Source organism: Beta vulgaris, chromosome 1 (genome assembly GCF_026745355.1).
Source record: "Beta vulgaris subsp. vulgaris cultivar EL10 chromosome 1, EL10.2, whole genome shotgun sequence".
In the NCBI taxonomy this organism is placed as follows: domain Eukaryota; kingdom Viridiplantae; phylum Streptophyta; class Magnoliopsida; order Caryophyllales; family Amaranthaceae; genus Beta; species Beta vulgaris.
In genome coordinates, this window is record NC_079202.1 from 18,284,907 (window position 1) to 18,308,181 (window position 23,275).

The 23,275-nt window shown below is 34.2% G+C and overlaps 1 protein-coding gene and 2 long non-coding RNA genes across 3 annotated transcripts; 2 read left to right on the forward strand and 1 right to left on the reverse strand.

The window, feature by feature from the left end:
* Positions 1 to 5,112: 5,112 nt before the first annotated feature.
* On the reverse strand, positions 5,113 to 7,282 carry LOC109136279 (uncharacterized). The gene is made up of 2 exons (XR_002041158.3): positions 6,993 to 7,282; positions 5,113 to 5,351 (listed from the first exon to the last, which is right to left on the reverse strand). It is a non-coding gene; the product is annotated as an uncharacterized LOC109136279 (long non-coding RNA).
* Positions 7,283 to 10,122: 2,840 nt separating this feature from the next.
* LOC109136278 (uncharacterized) lies at positions 10,123 to 12,678 on the forward strand. Its single transcript, XR_007274932.2, has 2 exons — positions 10,123 to 10,518; positions 10,791 to 12,678. It is a non-coding gene; the product is annotated as an uncharacterized LOC109136278 (long non-coding RNA).
* Positions 12,679 to 16,189: 3,511 nt separating this feature from the next.
* LOC104905638 (proteasome subunit alpha type-5) lies at positions 16,190 to 22,410 on the forward strand. The gene is made up of 10 exons (XM_010694232.4): positions 16,190 to 16,393; positions 18,148 to 18,189; positions 18,324 to 18,405; positions 18,517 to 18,597; positions 20,286 to 20,399; positions 20,493 to 20,594; positions 21,311 to 21,369; positions 21,527 to 21,629; positions 21,947 to 22,012; positions 22,089 to 22,410. The coding sequence occupies exons 2-10, from the start codon at positions 18,176 to 18,178 to the stop codon at positions 22,179 to 22,181; spliced, it is 714 nt and encodes a 237-aa protein (XP_010692534.1). The 5' UTR covers positions 16,190 to 16,393; positions 18,148 to 18,175; the 3' UTR covers positions 22,182 to 22,410.
* Positions 22,411 to 23,275: the final 865 nt, after the last annotated feature.

The following is a 23,275-nucleotide window of genomic DNA, read 5'->3' on the forward strand; positions in this document are numbered from 1 at the left end:
ACCTATATATAAACAGAACATCCCCTAATCATGCATTAACCTTGATATATAAACAATACACCCTCCTAATCATGCATTATCCTTGATATATAAACAGAACACCCCCCTAATCATGCATTTACCTGAATATAAAAACAGAACACCCCCCTAATCATGCATTAACCTTGATATAAAAACAGAACACCCCCTTAATCATGCATTAACCTTGATATATAAATATAACATACCCCTAATCATGCATACACTTAGAAACTGAAGAGACTTCAAATGAACACAAAACAACCCTTTTTTTTCATCATCTTCGTAATACAGATACGTCACCCAAATAAGGTGGGATAACACATGAAGAACACTTGTCATATGGGTATCTTATCCCATATGGGGACGTACCTGTCTTCGATGGACAGTGACTGTAATAGCCCATACTTTTCAGCAGCATCAATTAAGGGTTAATTATATGATAATGTTAGTATGCATATTTTGAGAATTATAAATTACTTATAAAATTAATTTTACCTTAAGTACAAATATGAAATTAGTTTTTTTTTTTTTTTTTTTGAAAGAAAATATGAAATTAGTTTTGTTCTATTGAAATAAGTTGAGTTGAGTATTTTAAAGCAAAAGAAAGAAAAAACAAATCTCCCATTTTATCTCTTCATTTACTTGTGTCAATTGTTGTCAAAGACAACACAACCATATCTTCATCTATTCTCATGGTGTCAAAAGGAGATAAGTTCCAATTTTTCAGTTTTACAACTTCATCAAAACTCCATAAATGGAGACTAATTCTCTTACTTCTCTGAGGAGTTCTAGAAAGAGGAAAACCCCAAAAATCTCTTATTTCCTCTCATCTCTGTTCTGTTCGTCGATTTCAAGCAACATGCAGTCATATTTCAGTCTTTATTCCTTCATCAAAGTTGTAGATATTTTCGAGTTACTGAATTTAGACCCAAAAACATCCAATTCGGAGTTCGGAGCTATAAGTTGTAGCCTTTGCAAGTTTGGTGTTGCTACCTTCATTTCTCTCTCCTCTGTTTTCGTTAATCTGTTTCTGCAATTTTCTCCAACATGCAATCCAAATTTTCTCCTTGTTTCTGCATCAAAGTTTTAGATCTCTTCTAGTTATTGAATTTAGGCACAAAAATCGTCCAATTCGGAGTTCAGAATTATGAGTTATAGCCTTTGCAATTTTGGTGTTGCTGTTGATTTTCTTGATGCGTCGCTGCTACTCTTCATCAGTGCCATTGTTGTTGTTGTGTTTTTATTCAGTTTTGAATTCCTTTGGCAAGGTATAAGTTTTAAATTAAGTTGTGACCCTTATTTCATCAATTGTACGAATTTATATGTTCTTAATAATTTTAATTTTCACAAGTATAATTGAAATTATTATTGATTTGCATAATTAGATTATAGGATTAAAATTGGTATTATTTGGATTGTTGAGATTAAAGATTAGAACTTTTGTTCAATGACTTAGATTGAAACTCATGTTGAATTAAATTATAATCTTCTACTTTGTTAAGTAAACTATAAAATCAGCTTGTTGATTTGGTTTTAAGTAATTAAGTATATTATGAACTGGGTCTTGTTTTGTAAAATCTTATGTCAAACTAGAGTTGGATTGGAGAAATTGAACTTGCAATGATATTATGTGATTAAGAGGAATGAGTTGATTAGAGTTACCTTATGACGTTAATGTTGAGTATATGGAAGAAAGTGGATTAGTTCATAAATGGTTATTGGAATGGTAATTGAGTGGAATTCGGGAATAAGATTAGTCAAAGACAAATGGACTAGTTTTCAAGTATAAGAGTGTACGAGTATATTCTGATTTTTATTTTGTTTTATTGATATGATCATGGACATAATTTATGGAGTTCAATATGGAGATCAAGTTTCGATCCTTGGAGGTTGTATATAGTTGTTCTTGGGGAAATGTACACATATGTCCTTCCACCTTCGAAATATGAATTGATATTTTGTATAATTACATGGATTTCTTGTGCTGAGCTCGATATATTTATGTATGTATATATTTTACAACCGTGGACACCTAAAAGTATAATTATTTAAGTATAAGTATTGCGAATAAGTATTGAAGTACAAGTGTTGAATATAAATATTTTTGTATGATTACAAGTTTTATTTTATAAAGGGAAGTGAACAACAATTGTAGAGCAGGTTTGCTCATTATGTGTTTGGAGCGAGTATTGCTCCATTTATGTGGGGTCATCACCTAGAAAGTCTTGCAAGCAGTACAAAGTTGATAAGGGAGACGTCCCCATGAGTTTTAGAGATGGTGTAGCCTCTCTATTCGTATAAGTTCACTGATTATGGAAACTATAAAGTATTCTTGGAATATGATTTGAGTATGATGATGAGGAAATGATTTCGAAATTATTTTAGCTGGCTTAGTTTATGAACTAAAATGAATGGTGGGCAAGGTACAGGTGGAGGGAAATGACTCAGATATGAGTTAAGACCAGATAAGGTCGAATATTGTGTTATGTTATATTATGATAAGTTTTTGCCTGTACTTGCCAGCGATTTTTATTACGTGATTAAGCTATGCCAGCGATATATTTAAAAGATGAATTATTTTCCGAACAATTACCAAGTTAGTTTCTTACATGAAAAACGTTTTGGTTGCTGCAACGACATAGGGGTTTATGTAGAAATTTTGAGATATTGTACAAATGATTTTATATTGAGAGATACACTCTCAATAAAGTATTCTGAAATATTGATTAAGTAGTTGGATTTAGAAAAATATCTTCGAAAGGATTTATCTATAAAATAGGTAACAAAGAACTGCTTATGAAATTGAAATATATATAGTTGTCTGTTTCATTTGGAAGATCTATGGTTTTGTTAAAGTAGTATAGATTATCATCTCATCTTATTTCTAATGTGTATGGTTTTGTTATATCGATATTCCTCGATTTGAATACATGGAGTAATCTTATGAAAATTGATTAACGATACGAGTATATTTTAAGCCACTAAAATGGATTTCTGGTTGAACAATGTGTACTCAGTTTTTCTGATTTTGTTCTTGGAACCTGTCCTGGTGGGGGTAGAGTTCATTGTTAGTGATCTTGCAGTTTCGTGTGTGGAAAGCTCGGAATGGAGTAAAAGAAAGAATTTGAGTATCAAGGTTGTAATTAGATTTAATGGTTCAGAGGTTGTATTTAGGAGCATATATCCTTAATTGTGAATAAAATATTATATTACTTTAGGAATCGAGTAATGTATTATGTAATATGTTATTTGGTTATTTAGGATGATTTTTTGTGGGTCCTGACCCATAGGTCCAGAATCGTTTTATAGCTTATGATTCCGCTGCGAGTAAATATTTAATTCGAGGTTTATTAAGTATTGATTGAGATTTATGAATGTTAAGTGTAATTAGCTAGTAGCTCGGAAGTGCGGGCTGTTACAGTAACATGAGATGATAATCTAAAAACATATAGCTACTTCAGCATAAAACAATATGCACAAAAGTAAAAGTAATGTGCACAAAAACAATCTACTTTAGCATAAAGGTAAGAGAGTTTAAAACATTCTACCATCAATCCTAACCCACATGTAATGTGAAAAAAAAAATCAAAGGTATCAACAAGTAACAAAGTTTAAAACAATATTCTACCATCAATCCTAACCCAAAATCAATGTTCATAAAAAAAAATCTGAACAAGAAATAGAGAATAAAACAATATTCTACCAACAAACCTAACCCACATGCAAACTTCATCAGAAAAAATGATAAATATGAACAAATCATAGAGAAAACAACACGTTACAGTTCATATTAATGTTAAGTAAAAAAAAACAGTTCATATTAATGTTAAGTAAAAAACAGTTCATCATTCAATCAAACAAATGAGTGACAAAAAAAGAAAATCAAATTAAACATGCACAAGATAATTGGTGCAAGATATATTCAATCATATTTCATCTTTTTATCACTCATATTTAAGTCAATGTTCATAAAAAAAATATTTTGAACAAAAAACAGAGAACAAAATAATATTCTACCAGCAAGCCTAATTCACATGCAAACTTCATCACAAATTAATAACTAAGGTGAAGCAGGTTCAAGAACAACGAATCTCTTTTCTTTAGGATATCTATTTTGCAAGTTCGTTATTACGAGTAATTCCTACAAAGGATCGGAGTAATGACGTATACTTGAATTCTCGACGTAGATGCTACATAGTGGCACTACAAAAAAAACTACATATAGAGGCAATCCAAAATTGCATCTAAATATATCTTTGTAGCCTCAAATGGTGTTTAGAAATAATTTTTTGGTTGCCTCTAATTAGTCCGTCGCTAATTATAGGTTGCCCCTAATGCCACGTTTTAGAGGCAGACAAGTTATGGTGCTGCTAAAGACTCTTATGTTTAGAGACAGCCATATGCATGTCGCTAATTATAGGTTGCCCCTAATGCCACCTTTTAGAGGCAGACAAATATGGTATCTGCTAAAGACTCTTAAGTTTAGAGGCAAACATATGACTGTCGCTAATTATAGGTTGCCCCTAATGCGTCATTTAGAGGCAGACAAGTTATGGTGCGGCTAAAGACTATTATGTTTAGAGGCAACCATATGTCTGTCGCTAATAATAGGTTGCCCCTAATGCCACCTTTTAGGGGCACACAAGTTATGGTGTTACTAAAAGCATTTACGTTTAGAGGCAACCATAAGCTTGTCGCTAATAATAGGTTGCCCCTAATTCATCCTTTTGAGGCACACAAGTTACAGTGCTGCTAAAGCGTCTTACGTTTAGAGGCAATCATAAGTATGTCGCTAATTATAGGTTGCCCTTAATGCCACCTTTTTGGGGCACACAAGTTATATTGCTGATAAGACCACTTATATTTAGAGGCACAATAATCCATCTCTAATTATATGTTGCCTCTAATGCAACCATAAGTTAGTCGCTAAAGGATGTTTTTAGGTACAACTTTTGACATTTTTATTAAAACTATTAGGGGCAACTACACATTTTATAGTTTAAGATTTATGAATTAATACATATATATGCTATATTAATACTAAAAGTAAACAAACAAAACAATTTAATAAATCAATAAAAAGCTACTATATAGATAAATAAATAATTGTCATTTATATAAACACCTTAATCAACTAACATGTCTCGTTGGTTGTTCACAATTGTTACAATAAAAAGAAATTGGAAACTACAAGAGAGAAAAAAAAAAGATATCTAATAGTTTGAATAGTGTCATTTCATTTTTCAATTGCCTCAGTCTTTGTTAGTGTTATGCTATTTTCTTCCTCATATTATTCTTCAATTGTTTGAATAGTTGGATCCCGCAAGCACCTGCAACACATGCATATAGTAAATATTAGTTTAATAACAAATATTAGTTTAACAAAGCTGTAATAACTTATACAAAAATTGGCTTAGCCGGTAGTAGTAGCACGCAATGGCACGACAACTTGCACCGGAAACAACTAAAAAGCATAGCAACCGCTGCAATAACACAAAATTTAAGTACATGAACAACAATGATCGTGCAAAAACAAACATCAACAAGTCAGCAGCACAAACCTTTCTAGATTGACTAAAAATACTTATTTGCAACAACAGCAGCACAACCACAACTAGAAGGATTCAGGTAGCAACTATGTAAGCAAGTTATAGGGTTGCAACAACATCAACAGCAAAAGGAGCGGACAGAGAACAACTACAAGATTAAAAACCGGAGCACTTGTGAATTTTATATATTCAAAATACATCAAGTGCTCCGGTTGTTAACAGAAAACCGGAGCACTTGTGAATTAAGTGCTCCAGTTTTTTCCTAACAACCGCAGCACTTGATTTATATTTTTTTATAAAAAAAAAATTATTGTTGCTATTGTACAACAGCAAGTATACAGCAACACCACAACAGTTGACACGAAAAGATCTTGAAATAGCAAAGATGGTACATAGTGATGGTTTAACATCCGAAGAAGAAGGATCCTCAAACACTGAGGATAAGTCATAAACAAAAATGCATGAAGCAGGTCAAACTTGTCTTGTAGCTTCATAGTCTCATGTTTAGTTAGATAGCACTGAGCAAGATCCCATTCTAAGTAGAAATTGGAAATAGAGGTCATCAGAGAAATCACACACAGGTGACACAGCCTCTCTTCCTTGGAGCATAAAGTCTATACTTGAGGAAGGTGTGATCTGCCAGAAAGAATGTTATGTGTTTAAAGTTTAAACCCCTAGTGAAGGGTGGTTAGCAAGTCATCCAATACTCCAGCTCGATAAATACAAGCCAAAGCAGAAAAGAGCACACTGTATAAATCTTAATGCTATATTAGGTACACATACAAGAATCACGATAACACTAGCAAACACCATAAGCACAATCTTTCATCTGACTAATTCTGTTCAGGTCAATAGTGCCTTTGTCACAAGTTACAAGTCACAACATCAGATTGTAAGCAAAGGCTTCACATTTCAGAAATCAGGATTTGAGCCCCTGCTTAATGGACCTTAACAACATAGTCACAAGAAAATACTGACACAAAGATAGCACATATAATAGTTATCTCTCACAAGAGTTTCATAAATTATAAGGCCAGCTAGATCCAATCTAATTTTAACAGCACATTTTCATGATAAGAGGAAAGAGGAATATGATTCCAATTTCTCCACAAGCAGCCATTCCTTGTTACAAGCAGAATATAGTGCATTAAGGACAAGAGTCTCTAATTTCTATAATCAGATAGAAGTGACACATAATATTTGACAGCACAACACACCACACACCAAACTACTCCACAGAAAAGTCGAACAATACACAGCAGTGCAACATACATCACAAATTCACAACACATCGCACAAACATATTCATAAATAAATCGAAAAACTTGTGCGCAAACTAAATCAAAAAAACGAAATAATAAATCTAAATTAGAAAATTAAATCAAAAAAGGGAAAAACAACCGAAAAAAAAATAACGTGTACCTGTCATATACTGGTCGGAAAACACCAAAAACTTATTGGAAAACCTTGAGTTTTTGCGTTAGTGACGAGATTTTACGCCGTCGGTGATAAGGTGATGTTGAAGACCGACGTGAGAACGGCGTTGCTGAGCAAAGCCGAGAGTCAGAGAGAGAGAATGAGGGACAACTGAGAAGACGGCTGGGCTGGGAATTGGAGGGAAATAAGGGACTAGGGTTTTTCTTTCAATTCTCAAACAAATCTTTTCTTTTGTTTATTTAAAAAAAAAAAACTTTTGTTACTTAGTTTATGATATGGACCACAAAAGTAAAAATTATTAGAGGCTTGGTTAGTTGGTCCATATATCTCAAGTTTTTTATAATTTTTTTATTAAATTAAACATTATTTTTAAAAAATAATATTTAAAAAAAATTATCGAGCTGCTCGCGAGCTTAACGAGTCGAGCAGGGTCTTGCTCGACTCGGCTCTTGCTCAACTCGTGCTCATTAAGGTTTCGAGCCGAGTCGAGGTCGTTCGAGTCGAGTTTTGACCGAGCGTTGACCGAGTCGAGCTCGAGTTGCTCGCGAGCTGCTCGACTCGATTAGCATCCCTATACGGGGTACATCGTCTTGTTTAGTACGAAGTGTTTTTGAAATTTCCTTTTTTTGTTCAAAAGTGTTTTTGAAATTTCAATTGTACAGCAATAATCTAAATTTGAATTTATTTGGGACTCTTCCTTATTAAGTTATTATTATATATTATTATTATTATTATTATTATTATTATTATATTATATTATTATTATTATTATATTATTATTATTATTATATATTATATATTATTTATCATCATTATTATTATGTAATAATAATAATATATTATTGTTATAAAAGAAAAATGTACAAGTTGTTATTATTAAGTTGAACAAACGCAACCTAAGGTGCATTCTTTTCAACGTATATAGCATTATAATGCTTATTTTGAAAATGATTATATTAAAATTGATCAAACTAGCTAAGATTAGAAAAATTGAAATTATATGCTCCCTCTATTCCATAATTTTTTGTGCATTTCACTGTTCATACGCTTCTCAACGCACATTTTATGTCATAAATATCTGTGATTACATATTTGTAAAAATTATTGCAACTGGATATTAATATTATACTCATTAAGCCAATTCAAACAAGACCCCACATGACTATATTTACTTTTATATGTTGATCAATATATAGAAGATTATCTCTGCATGTGAATAGTGTAAATAACTCAAATGCACTAAAAACTATGGAACGGAGAGAGTAATAATATTCAGTTTAGATAAGAAAAAAATCAAATCGAGTCACATCGGATTCGACTAATTATAACTTTAAAACCAACGAAGTATAATAAGAAGAATTCATATTAGATCAGAGAGAGAGAGAATAGAGTAGCCATTAATGGGGAATTGGGGATTAAAAACTGCTCCTAAGTAGAATTGAGCTCGCGCCTCTTTGCCCAATTCCTTACTACTTTACCACTGATCCAAATGCTTTCCTTTTGTTTTTCTTTCAAACATTTAATACATATAAATATTTCGGGGCCCCTCTATTTTAGGGTCCCTATTCCGTCGCCTATACTGCATGGGCCAAGAACCGCCCCTGAATAGTCAGTTCCCCTACAGTGGGGATTTAAGTTTAATTCCTTGTATGTGGGAGTTAGGGTTTCTGCCCCAGTGTAGTAGGATCTACCGACACTGGAAAGTCGAGTTTGTTAATGGTGGTTTGTGCGGGCACCGAATTAGGTTTCAGATCAGGGAGTACAATTAGTTGGATTAAGTGCTCTTCGATTCAAGAACTACCAAGAATCGTAAAGATAGCTTGTAGTGGCAAGCTGCGGTAGACAGTGTTGGAAGATTAATAGAGTATTTTTCAATGTTTTATTTTACTCCCGATTGTAATTATGTTGAATTAGAATTAATTTTTGGTTCAATATCTGTTGTATTAGTTGTTTTGGTCCTCTTTCGTAGATACCATATGGCTATCATTAATGAAGTCTTTCTTCCCTTTAAAAAATAAAAATAATTCATATTAAATCAAACAATAAAACTAACTCTAAGTATTCATCACAACCACGACCACGTCAGATTCTTGATGTTAAAAGTAACTACTAAGAAGAGTTTTTAAAAGTTGTTGTCACGTATGAGAAATCGAACTAAAAGACGGTTTCATTTAGACCTTGCTTGGTTCAATTTTTGAAATGAATGCTTGGTTTCAATAGTGACAACACTAAGTTTTAATCAGTTTCAATTCATAAACATCCGTTTTAAAGTAAAATTAAGTTCAACAAAAATCAGTTCAGCAAAAATAAGTGGAAATTAGTTAACTGAAAATAGGTTTATTAATCAAAATAAGTTCTAATCAGTAAAATTCATTTTTCTTAGCAAAGTAAAATTTATTTTTAAACTCATCTAATTGGTATTAATCATTTTTAACTAGTGTCAATAAGCATTAATAAATTATATTCAACAAATTTAGATAAAGGTTGTGTTCGATTCAACTTATTAAAGCATTTTTGTGCCTATTCAAAAAATAATCAGATAAGATCATAAAAGAAAAATGCAGATCAGATAATAAAAATTTAGATAAGATAAGATTAGAAAATTTCAAACGAAATGAACTCACCTAAAGCCCCTAAAAAATCCTGTCAAAAAAAAAAGCCCCTAAAAAAGGAGCGCTCCTAAAGTGAACACTTTAAAGTACTAAAGCGGCCTTAATAATACTCCCTATGTCCCAAGAAATTTGCTACATAGAGAAAATTTCACTTTTTAAAGCCTTTGTCTTATAGTGCATTGATTAAAATAGATTAAGTAAATAATAAAATAAATAAATTGATCATCACTAAAAGATTAAATACAATCTTAGCCAATGTATGAACTACACGACAAAAGTGATCCCGTACTTTACATTACAAGACAAAGGTGGTCCCCTATTTTTAAAATATTGGTTAGGATAATTAATATTGATAGAGTTAATTAAAAGTGGTCCAATGTTTTTAAAAGAGCAAATGTAATAAACAATTTGGGACAACCCAAAAAAGAAAATGTAGCAAACTTCTTAGCACGGAGGGAGTAGTTGACTGCATTTTTTAAATAAATTAATTATATATAAAAAAAAACAAGTAGAGAGGAAAAAGGATATGCATAATGTACTGAAACTATAAGCGGGAATTAAATTACAAAGGCGGGATGTCAAATATTGGTTTTTTGTCTCATTACTCGACATCTCCAAACATCAAAAACAAAACCCTTATGCTTTTCAGTTCTCAGTTTCTCACCATCGATCCTCCTCTCTCCTCCTCTCTCCTCCTCACTCGTCACCAACGACCTTCCTCTCTTTCTGAAGCCGGACCACTGTTGCCGCCTATGCTGCCTAATGGCCACAAAATTTAATCTCTCAAATCCGTCCTTAATTCGCATATGATAAAGGAATTTTCAGAGGTTAGCACTATCAAAATCAATTTAGGGTTTTTTGATTTCGTGGTTTAAGGGCTTGAATCAAAACAAAAACAGGTATTATTCCGTTTCATTTTCTTTTATCTTCTTTCCATCTCAATGATCGAATTCATTTGCTGTTTTCGTGCTTAATTAATTAATTAATTTTTGTGCTGTTTTATTTCGTTTTAGATCTTGTTATTTGTGCAAATTGAATTGCTTCTGTTGTTTGGCTTGAATTTTCTCTTGTCTACTAATTTTATGTGGTAGTGAATTAGTTATTTGTTAATCGAATTGCTTTTTATGAAATGTTCAATGCTTTGGACTATTAAGTAGATGAGAATTTACAGTTGAGGAGCTCCTGACATACTTCTTCCCCAAATCCCTTGATGAACTTGGAGTTGATTATTTCAAACTTGGATGAATGGCATGAAGATGGCGATTATATATTACGAGGGAAATGTATCATATTCTATGAATGATTTTCTTTATGAATTCATGAAGCTTTATTGAAGTGTCTAATCTTATGAACATGGTCTTGCCGATTTAGATTTTTATTTGATCAAGATTGTTATGTACTTCTTGTTAGTTTTGATTTCTATTGTAGATGTAATCATATAACTGTTTCATTTAATAAAATTCAATTTTACATTGATAAAAATGCTTTAGCAAAACGCCTACTGTTAGGAGTTGAGACTATTCTGAGTTATCTGATATTATGGGCTCTTTAATTTGTTGTAAAGTGCATAAATAGAATAGAACCCTCGATTTCTATTCTTTCACATTTATCTTTGACATATATATAAGTCACAGATCTCCCTTATAAAATAAAATAATTTATGATAGGTAATAAGTAGTCATCGGGATGTTAGGATGTATCAGCTAAAGTTAAGTCGAATCAGAGCAAATTTATTAATTAAATTAATTGTGAATATCGTTTGATTATCCCTTATGAATTAAATTTATTTCATCCTATCGAAAAAAAAAATAGTCATAGGGTGAGAAGCATTGGACCAAATGGAATAATCTGGCTAGTCTGTATGAAAGGGTAAGAGATCCAAACTGAATAGGTGGGGACGCTAGTGGGCTTGTCACGCTATGATTTAGTTGGGCCTTGGGGGGTATCGGGCTAGTGATCAGGAGACTGGCGGGAATAAAATGTGGGCTTGTAGGGAGCTTGGGAAGCGGGCTCTTGGGCTTAAATACGTGCACAGGGTTCACATTAATAATAATCCACATGTTCAATATAGAACGGCCTCGGCAGTTGGCATATCATGTGCTGGCACTGGCTTAAGAGAGTCAATATCTTTGCTAGTGCCTTTAACATTGGATGTAGGTGATTATTTGGTAGGCGTGGTGCCCTGATTTCCATGGCCATGGTCTGGTTCAGATTATTGAAGCTATGGATTCTCAGTTTGGAACATTCAGGTAATATTTGTATCTATCATCTCCTTTGTGTTCTTCTCTTCTATCTTGCAAAATGATTAAAATTTCTTAAAGACTACGTAGGCGAATTTAAATATATGTATGTCTTCGACATCATGTGATTGCATCAATTCTCTGTTTCTGGTCTGTACCGAATGCTACTACTCCTCGAGGTTTATATATCTTATGGTCGGGTATCTTGGATCGCTTGCTTACTAAGGACAGGTTGTCTTGTTGAGGATGTGCTTTTGACTCTCCATGTGTCTTCTGCAAAGCTGCTGGTGAGTCAAGACAACACCTTTTCTTTGAATACCATTACTCAGTTGCTGTGTGGAATTCTTTGTTGCACTCGCTGAAGTGTCAAAGAGCTGATGCTGGTTTTGATGCAGAAAGTAGTAATGTCAAATTGTCAACCAGATGTTTCGAAGGAAATCTACTTGGGCTGAACTTTTAGTTGCTACGTTTGCTGAATTTGTCTATTGTATTTGGACAGCTAGGTTAGGATCGTCTTTGATAATATTACTAGGTCCCCTGGTTGTGTGTTTAGAGACTGTTTTTAGGTTGCTTGTTAAGTCTCTGAGGATTTAAACCAAAATCTTTTCTTGTAATTAGTTGCTTATGCTGCAACTACTACTCCTTGATTGGGGTTGTGTGATATTGACCTATGTTAGTTTGTCGCAGCAAGTTGACGTTTGGTTCTAATGGTGTTTTTAGAGCCTAATGGAATATTGGAATTTCATCTTTATTGGGCAAACAAAAAAAAAAGGAGAAAATAACATGCCAATGTATAGTCCATAGCTAATTAGCAACTAATTGTCTACTACAACTACTTTTTTATTTCATTAACTTATAGTACATTGTTCATCGAATCAATCACAAAGGCCTGACACCAAATTATTTACCATTTTCTAAGAGTAAAAAATAAAAATACCCGGTTATCTAAAAAATAAAATAAGACTAACTTCATCTGATGCTAAAAATATGGATTTAGAAACAACCAATATTCATGTGACACCAAAAAAATGGCTTTAGAGGCAACCAACATTCATGTGATGCTGAAATGATTCTTTAGAGGCACCAGAATATACTTGACGCTAAACACCATAAAATTTAGGGGGAACCATGTTTATGTGATGCTAAAAAAAGGCTTTAGAGACAACCAACTTCATGTCATGCTAAAAAAAATGGCTTTAGAGACAACCAATATTTACGTGACACTAAAACAAATGGCTTTAGAGACAACTAACTTCATGTGATGCTAAAAAAATGGCTTTAGAGACGACCAATATTCATGTAATGCTAAAGAAATGGCTTTAGAGACAACCAACATTCATGTGATGCTAAAATGCATTTTTAGAGGCACCACAATATACTTGACCCTAAAAAAAAGGGTTTAGAGACAGCTAAATTTATGTGACGCTAAAACAAATGGCTTTAGAGACAACTAACTTCATGTGATGCAAAAAAAATGGCTTTAGAGACAATTAATATTCAGGTGATGCTAATGAAATGGCTTTAGAGACAACCAACATTCATGTGATGTTAAAATGTATTTTTAGATGCACCACAATATACTTGACGCTAAAAAACATATGTTTTAGGGGCAACCATGTTTATGTGATTCTAAAAGGGGCTTTTTGAGGCAACTTGTTTCAATGAGGTGCCTCCGTATCCAATTTTTTTTGTAGTGTGGGTTCTCATCCTTCAGAGACTACGAGTATAATAGGAACATCCGTCGACAAAAGGATCACCCTAAGATGATCATCTCATGGCTATTGAGATATGAACAAATCACATATACAAAACAAAAAAGCATATACCAGCAATCCTAACCCACACGCAAAAATTCATCACAAAAAATCATAAATATGAACAAATCACAGAGAAATTCAAACAACATGATTCTACCAGCAATCCTAACCCACACGCAAAATTCACCACGAAAGTTCAAAAAAATTAACAAATCACAGAAAAACAACAAGATTCTACCAGCAATCCTAACCCACACGCAAAATTCACCACAAAAAATCAAAAAAATTAACAAATCACAGAGAAAACGACAAGATCCTACCATAAATCCTAACCCACATGCAAAATTCACCACAAAAAAACAAAAATATGAACATATCACATAGATTGAACTTAAAAAATTTAAGTAAGACAAGGGCTTAGGAACATTTCACCATAAATGGGTAGCATCATTTTTTTTGGAGAACCCTATTTTTTTAGGGTTTCCTATTGATGAACTAGGTAGATAAGCTTCTTTGGAAGACTGATCTACAGCAGCCGCATCCCCCAAATGTACAACAACATCATCACTATCACCAATGTCAACATATTTGAGGGGGACTTGGATCATCAAAGATGATTTTCTTCCTCACAGAAACCCCAGATCCAGAGGCTTCATCTTCAGAACTGAAATGAAGCTCTAGCGTTCTGAACTTCGAAGTCGGTGCTTCAGGTTTCCGGCGTACATAAGTCAAGTTCAAAGAAGAATTATAAGAAGAATTGTTATGGTATCGATCCAACTTACGACGCAACCAAGACTCTTCTTCCGATGCCATATCAGATTCTCCAAAAAGCAACTCGCATATATCATTAGAGGCTATCTCAGATCTACTAAGAAGTGGTTTAAAAAAACCCTAACTGACAACTTTCAAAGAGGACCCAAGAAATTAGGGTTTATATGAACAGTTGAGAGTGAATCGCAAAGTTCTTGAAAGGAGAGAATGAGAGATTTTGATAAAGAGAAAGAGAGAAAGTAGATCAGTTGATAGAAAGAGAGAAAGTGAGAGAAATGTAGAAATTAGGGTTCTTCAATTTCAGAGGAGAGAGAGAGAAAGAGGGGAAGGAAATCAGATGAAGAGGCGAATATGTGAAAGGTCAGTAGAAATTGGGGTTTTTCAGTTATTGAGGAGAGAGAGTGAGAGGAATATGAACAGGTGAGGAAGGTTCGAGAAACTGAGAGAAGATTTAAAGAAAATCTGATGGGGTTGGTGGGGTTGGGTTAAAAAGGGACGGAAAGGTTAGGGGAATTAATTGGGATTAGGTGAGTGGGTGAGTGATTAATGAGGGTTATATGTAGGGATGGGCATGGGTCCAGGACCCTACCCAGACCCTGTTGGACCCGACCCTAATTTAAGGTCTGGGTCCAACATTTTCAGACCCTAAGGTCGGGTCCGGTCTGGGTCCAAGTAAATTTTTTAGGGTCCGGGTCCGGGTCTTAAAGTTTTGGACCCAGACCCTACCCAGACCCGACCCTTAGACCCTAAACTTATGTAATATATACATTTTAACTTTTTTTTGAAAAAACAAACTGATTTTCTAAAAGACTAAAACCTAAACTAAAACACCATTCTAAACTCTTATGTAAGTGTGTTCATTTCGTTTTTTTTCAGTTTGTATGTTTGTATTTTGTTTCGTTTTTTTTTCAGTTTATATGTTTGTGAATTGTGTTTGTTTCGTTTTTTTTTCAGTTTATAAGTTTGTGTTTGTGTTTGTTTCGTTTTTTTAAATTTATATGGTTGTGTTTGTTTCATGCGATTTGTTTTTGTTTCATGCGAATTTTAGATGATTATTGATATTAATAATGCTGAAAATTTAGCAAAATAAAAATTTAGACCTGGACCCTCCAGACCTCTAGACCTCCAGACCCTAAGGGTCCGGGTCAGGGTCCAATTTTTTCAGACCCTTAAGGTCCGGGTCCGGGTCTGGGTCTGCAAAAATATTTAGGGTCCGGGCCTTATATGGGTTGGTGGGGTAATTACATAATGGCATTATTGTAATAAATTGGAAATTTATTTGCCAAAAACAACTTGGTTTCACTTAGACTTGGGCATGGGCCGGGTCTGTTCACGGCCTCTGCCCGCGGGCTTGGGGAAATGGAAAGGCGGGCCGGGCTTGAAATTTTCAGATTTTATCCATGGCCCAGCTTAGGCCCACGGGCCGGGCTCATGTCTCCTGCGGGCCTGGCCCGTGTTTTATGTTATTTTTTTGTATTTTTGACAGTTTTAGGCTAAAAAACAATGGAAATGAGCGTTCGGCCCGCGAGCCGGCCCACGCGGGCTCGTGCCGGTGCGGGCTTGAAATAAAATTTCTTGACCGTGACAATTCCGCGGCCCACGTAGCGGACAACGGGCCGGGTCGGGCCGGGCCGACCCGCGTGCTGGCCTACCCCATGCACACCTCTAGTTTCACTTTTTGTGAATATGTCATACAAGGAAAGTGTTTCACTTATTGTGAAACTGAAGAAGTATAATAGATAATATCCAACATTAAAGTAGGAAACACTAGCTTGCTCACTTTACTATCTTTTTCTTACCCAGCTTTTACTTTTGTTCTGCTACTACACTATTAACTAATATTCAAAATAAATTTCTTGCATGACAAGATATGATATTCACCATCAATTTCCACAGTTATATACAAATATACAATAGAGCTTGAAGCCACTATCAGTTGCCAACGGAAAATTAGAAGCTGAATACTACAATTCAAGGAATCTCGCAACTCGCAACTTAATCGATCGGTTCGTCCTCTTTAATATTACATTCATCTTTTTTACTGCAATCTTGATTCCGCATCAAATGTTTAATTCAATTTCTGAAATTTCGATTGAGATTTATAGCTGTTTCTGAACCCTCCCCCCCCCCCCCCTTTTTTTTTTGGTTTCAGCATCAAAAACACCAACCCTAATTATTTTTCTGTGTATTGATTGATTCTTATTTCTGGTTGTAATTATAATTTCATTTGCAAAGATTGAACATGTAAATGAAAATGCCTGAAAAATAAATAGTAGTATAGTAATGCATCAATGAGAAGTAGATGAATTTAAGGTGAGAGAGAGAGAGAAATCACGTTGCAAAATGGGAATTTAATGTTGTAGGAATTTTGCTTCATTGGGATTGCATATTTTGTTTATTGGGATTGCATATTTTGTTTTGGGCATAATGTTTGAAGTCTGCCCAATTTCTAATATAAGTTGCTATTCTGTGGAACCCAAATACTGGATTTGAATTTCATACACATAGTCAGAGAGTAGAGTGGTCGTGCTAGGGGAAATCGTTGAAGTAGATTATGACCATGTGAATTTTTGCTTGTTGGTGATCTCTCTGGATCTTTTGATAGAGGTAGTGAAAAGATTGCCTTATGTAAGCTCTCCAGGGATGTAAGAAACGGGCTTTGGGGATCGACCAATTTGAACTTTTCTAAGTGCTCGTGTTTGCTAGTGAGGCCGTCTTTGAGAAAATTACTCCTTAAAAACGAATAGTTTTGAATTAGAAAGCTAAAGCTGATAATGGTGTAGTGAATTAGTCCATCAACAGGATATAAGAAATTCAAAGTGACATGCCTATCACTGACAACAGAGTGACAAGAGCTCACAAAGCTTCCCTTATGCTGTTATGCATAGAACACACCTATGGAATTTGATATTAAATGAAATGGTCTCCTCACTCTTGGAGACTCGGATTTATGTGAAATTGGTACCTCCACACTCTCCGAGGTCCATGTTTCCTGCACTCAATGGTTCACAAATTACAACCATATTTGTGTTAAAGCAGCACAAAACTCTTATTGTAAGGCTTCAATTTGTTAAAGTGTCTGCTCAGGTAAGTTGATTGTGGTTATGCATAACCTTTACATGATTATGAGGTGCCTTGCCCTGAGTTTAAAAAAAGATAAAAAGACTAAACAGTAAATGAAATGGCAGCTGAAGCATAGCAAGAAATAGAAAAAGAAAATGACAAATTGATCTTCTCCCTAATTAAGTCCTCCATAAAGGAAAGTTAAAAGACTAGTCCACCTTTTGTTGCACGAATGAGAGTTGTTCGCAAGCTAAAAGGAATCCAATTTACTTCTTGTGTCTGCTGATTCTAATTCAAATGCCGAACGCCTAACCTAATCTTCCATGTTTGTAAATCTAGATTCCACCTGGAAGGTCTCGTGTTCAATTAGATTAATAGGGTTCGGTGGATTTGGATGGGGGTTTGGGAATTTGGATACATTAGCTTTTTTACTCCAAGGACTTCAGATGTTTAATGCTAAGGGGTGACGTAGATTAGTTCGTCTTCCATTTACATTCAAAAGTTTGCTTCGGATAGGAGTAAGGGCACAGAAACTGTGGCATTTTGTGCTTTTGATCATTTTGTGGGTGCTTTGGTTAGTGAGAGAATGATTGGACATTTAGGAATAGATTTTTAATTGTACTGCTACTTGGAACAAAGTAGTATTTTTGGCTTCTTTGGTCTAATATCTTGGGGGACTCTCTTTTGCTCGTTTCAGATAGTTGGTTTTTCTGCTATAGTCAAGGATGTTTCTTACCAGGTAATTGAGCTTTGAAACACTAATCTGATACTTATATTGTAAATCCTTTTATATTAGATTCCCTGATTTATTTCCATGCCGAGTTATGGCTTTGTAAATTGACTAAATTCTTTTATTTCATGTTGCCAATGAAGGACTGAGTATGACAGAGGAGTCAACACTTTCTCTCCCGAAGGCCGGCTGTTTCAGGTTGAGTATGCTATTGAGGCTATCAAGGTAATAATGCTATTATCTGTTTTGATTACTTTTCTATGTGTTAGATTAGTGGAAATGGATAGTTGGAAGTGAGATTTTAGTGTTAACATGCTCATTTATATCGAAATACAGCTGGGTTCAACTGCTATTGGAATAAAGACCAATGAGGGTGTTGTGCTTGCTGTGGAAAAGCGTATTACCTCTCCATTGCTGGTATTTATAACTTTTATTATTACTTTATTCCAACTAAGCCTATAATTACTCAGCTTTAACCCTTCTTTCATTTTAATCCTTTGCTTTCATTCATAGCTTGCAACCTGTTAGTGTACTTCTTTAAAAACTAACTTGTAGTCTCATACATAGAGCTGCTCTAAACTGTTGCTTATACATTTTTGGAAAATCCAACAATGCTGTTGTATATCCCAAAAGAAAAAGCATCTCTTTAGCATATACCATATAGGTTGCCTTTTGGAAAAGTCACTTCTCCAAAGTAAAACCTTTTTACTCTGTATAGTCGCAAGGGATCCTCCTTTTTGTGATTCAATCTTGAGTTCCAGTGGGGTGAAGGGATCTCTTTTCTGCAACGGAGAAAGAGGAGCAGATTGACTCGGCACAAGCTTTACTAGAGTAGCATTGATCTCCAGATAGGCTAACTATATTTATATGGCTTGGGTAGGCTAGTTTGCTTTAACTTCTGTCCTTTTTCTTGAGATTTATGCATATTTTCTTATTAGGGAATGCAATATGCATATTAAATTTCCAGTTGGTTAAGGAACAATTGTGGGTACTACTTTTATATACACCTTTTACAAATAACCATATTCATTTGTTTGTATAAAAACAACATATTTTTCATCAAATAACCCGAGTAATTTTTTTCGATGGAATCTCCTCCAATATTTCAAAATTCACCATATACCCCTTAATTTCTGTAAAAGTTTGCCACATGCCCCCTCAATTTCTTTAAATTCATCATAAGCCCTTAATAACTAACTATTGTTAGATTTTTTAGTTATTAATCAGTAATTCCATGACTAAACCTTGATTAACTCCTATTTGACCCATTTACCTCAATTGAAAGCCACTGAAACACCTGCTATGACCTTTTTTCTCTTTCTTCCTCCATAACTCTCTTTCCTCTTTTTTTTAGCCACATGTGGTGTTTAATAGTGGTCAATTAGGGGAAATGACCCAAGTAGGAGTTAAACAGAGTTTAGTAATAGAATCAGGGGTTATCAACTAAATTTTTTGAAGGTAGTTAGTTATTAAGGGTGTATGGTGAATTTTAAGGAATCTGAAAGGCATGTGGTGAATTTTAAAAGAAAGGTTTTTGGTTAACAAAAAAGTTACTCAAGACTATTTGGTGAAAAATCCGTAAAACAACTACTATATACGACAATTTATCTACTAACTACTACTACTTAACTTTTTCATGAGTTTTTATACGTCAAGTATGATAGACATACCATGGCCATTAGCATAGTAGTAAGGGAAAAAGTGAGGGAACTTGTTTTGTGGGATATACTTAATGTTCAAATCTCATTAAATCCACCAAATAGTTGTGTTAGTTGGAATAGATTGTCTTGTAAGGTAGTTATCTTAAAAAATAAAAATTCAAAGGTAGTTGGTAAAAATCAAAGCTAGTGTATTTTTTTTTTTGTGAAACCATAAAAGAGAGTGGAATTGTTGAATGAAGAAGGTAGTTTTGTTACACTTTTTGCATACTCTATGGCAATGATTATCCTTGACATGGAATAATAGTTAATATGTAAGGGTTTATTAACTTTGAGGCAGAATAAGTATTTCTGTCATGCTCGCATTTATTGTAAATCATGATGATTTAGTACTTCTGTTGTGTAAAATATTGGTTCAGAGCTTTGATATCTAATAATTTTTTTCAGGAGCCTAGTAGTGTTGAAAAAATCATGGAAATTGATGAGCATATAGGATGTGCTATGAGTGGATTGATTGCTGATGCTCGTACACTTGTTGAGCATGCAAGAGTAGAGACCCAGGTGCTCTAACTTTACTCTTCTATTTATTGGAACGTCTTTTATATTAGTACAATATGGTTGGCTAATCATTTATTTCTATATCTGTGCAAACAGAACCATAGATTCTCATATGGTGAGCCAATGAATGTCGAGTCCACTACACAAGCTCTGTGTGATCTGGCACTGCGTTTTGGAGAAGGAGATGAAGAGTCAATGGTGATGTTTTTTTTTATTCACTTTTTACTGTGGCTTCCTTGTGTTTGTGGCTTCGTATCTTTTAAACCTCGGAACAACCAGTAAGGGGATATTTGGGTAATTCTGTGCAAATGATCACATCTTCATCTCTCCCAAAGGACAAAATTAAAAAATTGATGCAAAAAAGGAGTGTTGTTTTTTCTCATTCTTTCCCTAGAAATATAGAATAGGGGAACATGGCTTAATCAACTTCTGAGAACTGAGATATACTTATGTTGCTGTTAATCACATGCCACCTATAACGTGTCATTTTAAGTTTGTTGTTGGCTTGCTGCACATTTCACCGGATCGAGTTGGGACATTTTTTTTTTCTTCTTTTTCTCTTTTTGACTCTTGGGGGGTAGGAGAAGGGGATAAGTGCACTCTAGCGCAAATACTGCAAAGACTACAGTGTGGGACTCCTGTATTTTGCAATGAAGTATTGCTTCCTGTGGAGATGTTACCAGGCACCCAGAATCTTGCTACTTCATTTCATCATTTCCTGAAGTTCCTAATATGATTAACTTTCTGGTTTCTTTTGTGTACTATATGTTGAGTGATTTGAGTTTCTTAATAGGATTTACTTACAAGTGATGTGGAGTTTGATACTTGCATAGGAGCGAGTGAACTTTCCCTCTACTGAGGGATCTTTCTGGTCCACATCTGAATCTCTAATGCAAAATTTTATCTGTTTGCAGTCCCGCCCTTTTGGTGTATCTCTTCTCATTGCAGGTCATGATGAAAATGGACCCAACTTGTAAGTCTATCTCCACCTTGTTCCGAAGCTTCACTTCTGTAATTTGCTGGATATTCTTCCTATGGAAAGGATATTTCCTGCTCTTAGTTTTTATGGTACATTTTCTGCTTATTTTTCTTCGGATTTTCTAAATAAGTTTGAACTCTCTGTCATACAGATATTATACAGATCCATCTGGTACATTTTGGCAGTGCAGTGCTAAGGCTATTGGTTCTGGTTCTGAAGGTGCAGACAGCTCCTTGCAGGAGCAATTTAGAAAGGTATGTCCATTGCATGCTATGTGGTCCCTCGATTACATGAGACCAACATTCAAGTGCTTGAAATTCTTTTCCATGGTAGTCTACTGGATGTGTTATTTTTACCTTAAATACTTGTTAGATTCTCGACACTCTGACATGAACATGGACTCTTCGACACACTATTTCAGATCAAAATAATGGAAACTGTTAATGAAAATAGCCTACTTGGAGGCTTGGACAAATTTTTGTGTCTGATACGAATATCTGAGTCCGAGCAATGTAATGAATGTATTTGTAAGATTGCAGTATTCACAAGGTCTTTGTTCTTTCCACCACAGGATTTAACTCTTCATGAAGCTGAGACCATAGCTCTTTCCATCTTGAAGCAGGTTATGGAAGAAAAGGTAATATTATTTTCTTCATTTTTGTTACAGTTGTGAGAAATTGTTTGTCGGTCTAATTATTCTTTTCTCTTACCAGGTGACACCAAACAATGTCGACATTGCTAAGGTTTCCCCAACCTACCACTTGTATTCTCCCTCTGAAGTGGAGACTGTCATTGGTCGCCTATGAGTACTGTACTTTCAATCTCTAGTGCTCCAATGTAGCCTACATTGATATGTCTTCCGGTGCTTAGCTTTGGGGAATTGGATGTTTTCTTTTTCATGGTTACGTTAGCTTCCAGGAATCGCTTTAGGTCGTGTTATTTGATGTATTCCAAGCTGTTACAAAAATCTGAGACATGAACTTATTGCTAAAAATTCTTTGCTTTATGGGATCTGCTTGCGATCTCTTATTGTTACAGGAACCTGTTCTAACAGAAGTATCATTTTTTATGCATGAACCACCAGTATGCAGTCTCTAGATAAGCTAGCGTATATAGGGCCGTCAGTTTGGTTGAAAATCGATGGTTAAACTGCAAACTGATGACCAACTGAACTGAATTGACCTATAACTGAAAAGTTAAAAACCGACAAGTCAATCAAATTATAGTAAACTGCAATTAACTGAATTGAAACTCAACAAAACAAACTAAACTAAAATTAATTGCACGGAAAACCAATTTAAACTTAACTTAACTTAACTAAACTAAAAATGAAGTGAATTTAACTGAAAATTGTTTCAAATTGTTTTTAATTAAATTGAATCAAACTGAATAAGATTGTTTTTAACTGAAATGAATCAAACTGTTTTTAACTGAAATGTATAAAACTAAATAAAATTGTGTTTAACTGAACTGTACAAAACTGAATAAAAATGCTTTAAACTTAAACGAATCATACTGAATAAAACCGTATTAAACTGTACAGAATAAAACTGTCTCAAACTGAACTGTTTCAAAATGCAACACCTAATTTTGTAAGTTTTTTAATTTATTTAAATTATTGGCGTACAATGACTATTTATAAATTCATATAATAAAGAAAAATACTTACATAGTTATATGGACCTTTGTGTATTTTATAATTCTCAATTCAACACCTCTTTAATTATCCTAATGCAATGCTTGTTTGCACCTGATGCAACATCTAATGAGCCGTTGCATTTCAATTGTTCAAATGCGTCCAATATCTTATATATGTATTCTCTAATAATTTGATAATTTTGATACTGACAATCAATTGTAGCAATGAATCAAGACAATCAATTGTAGCAATGAATCAAGT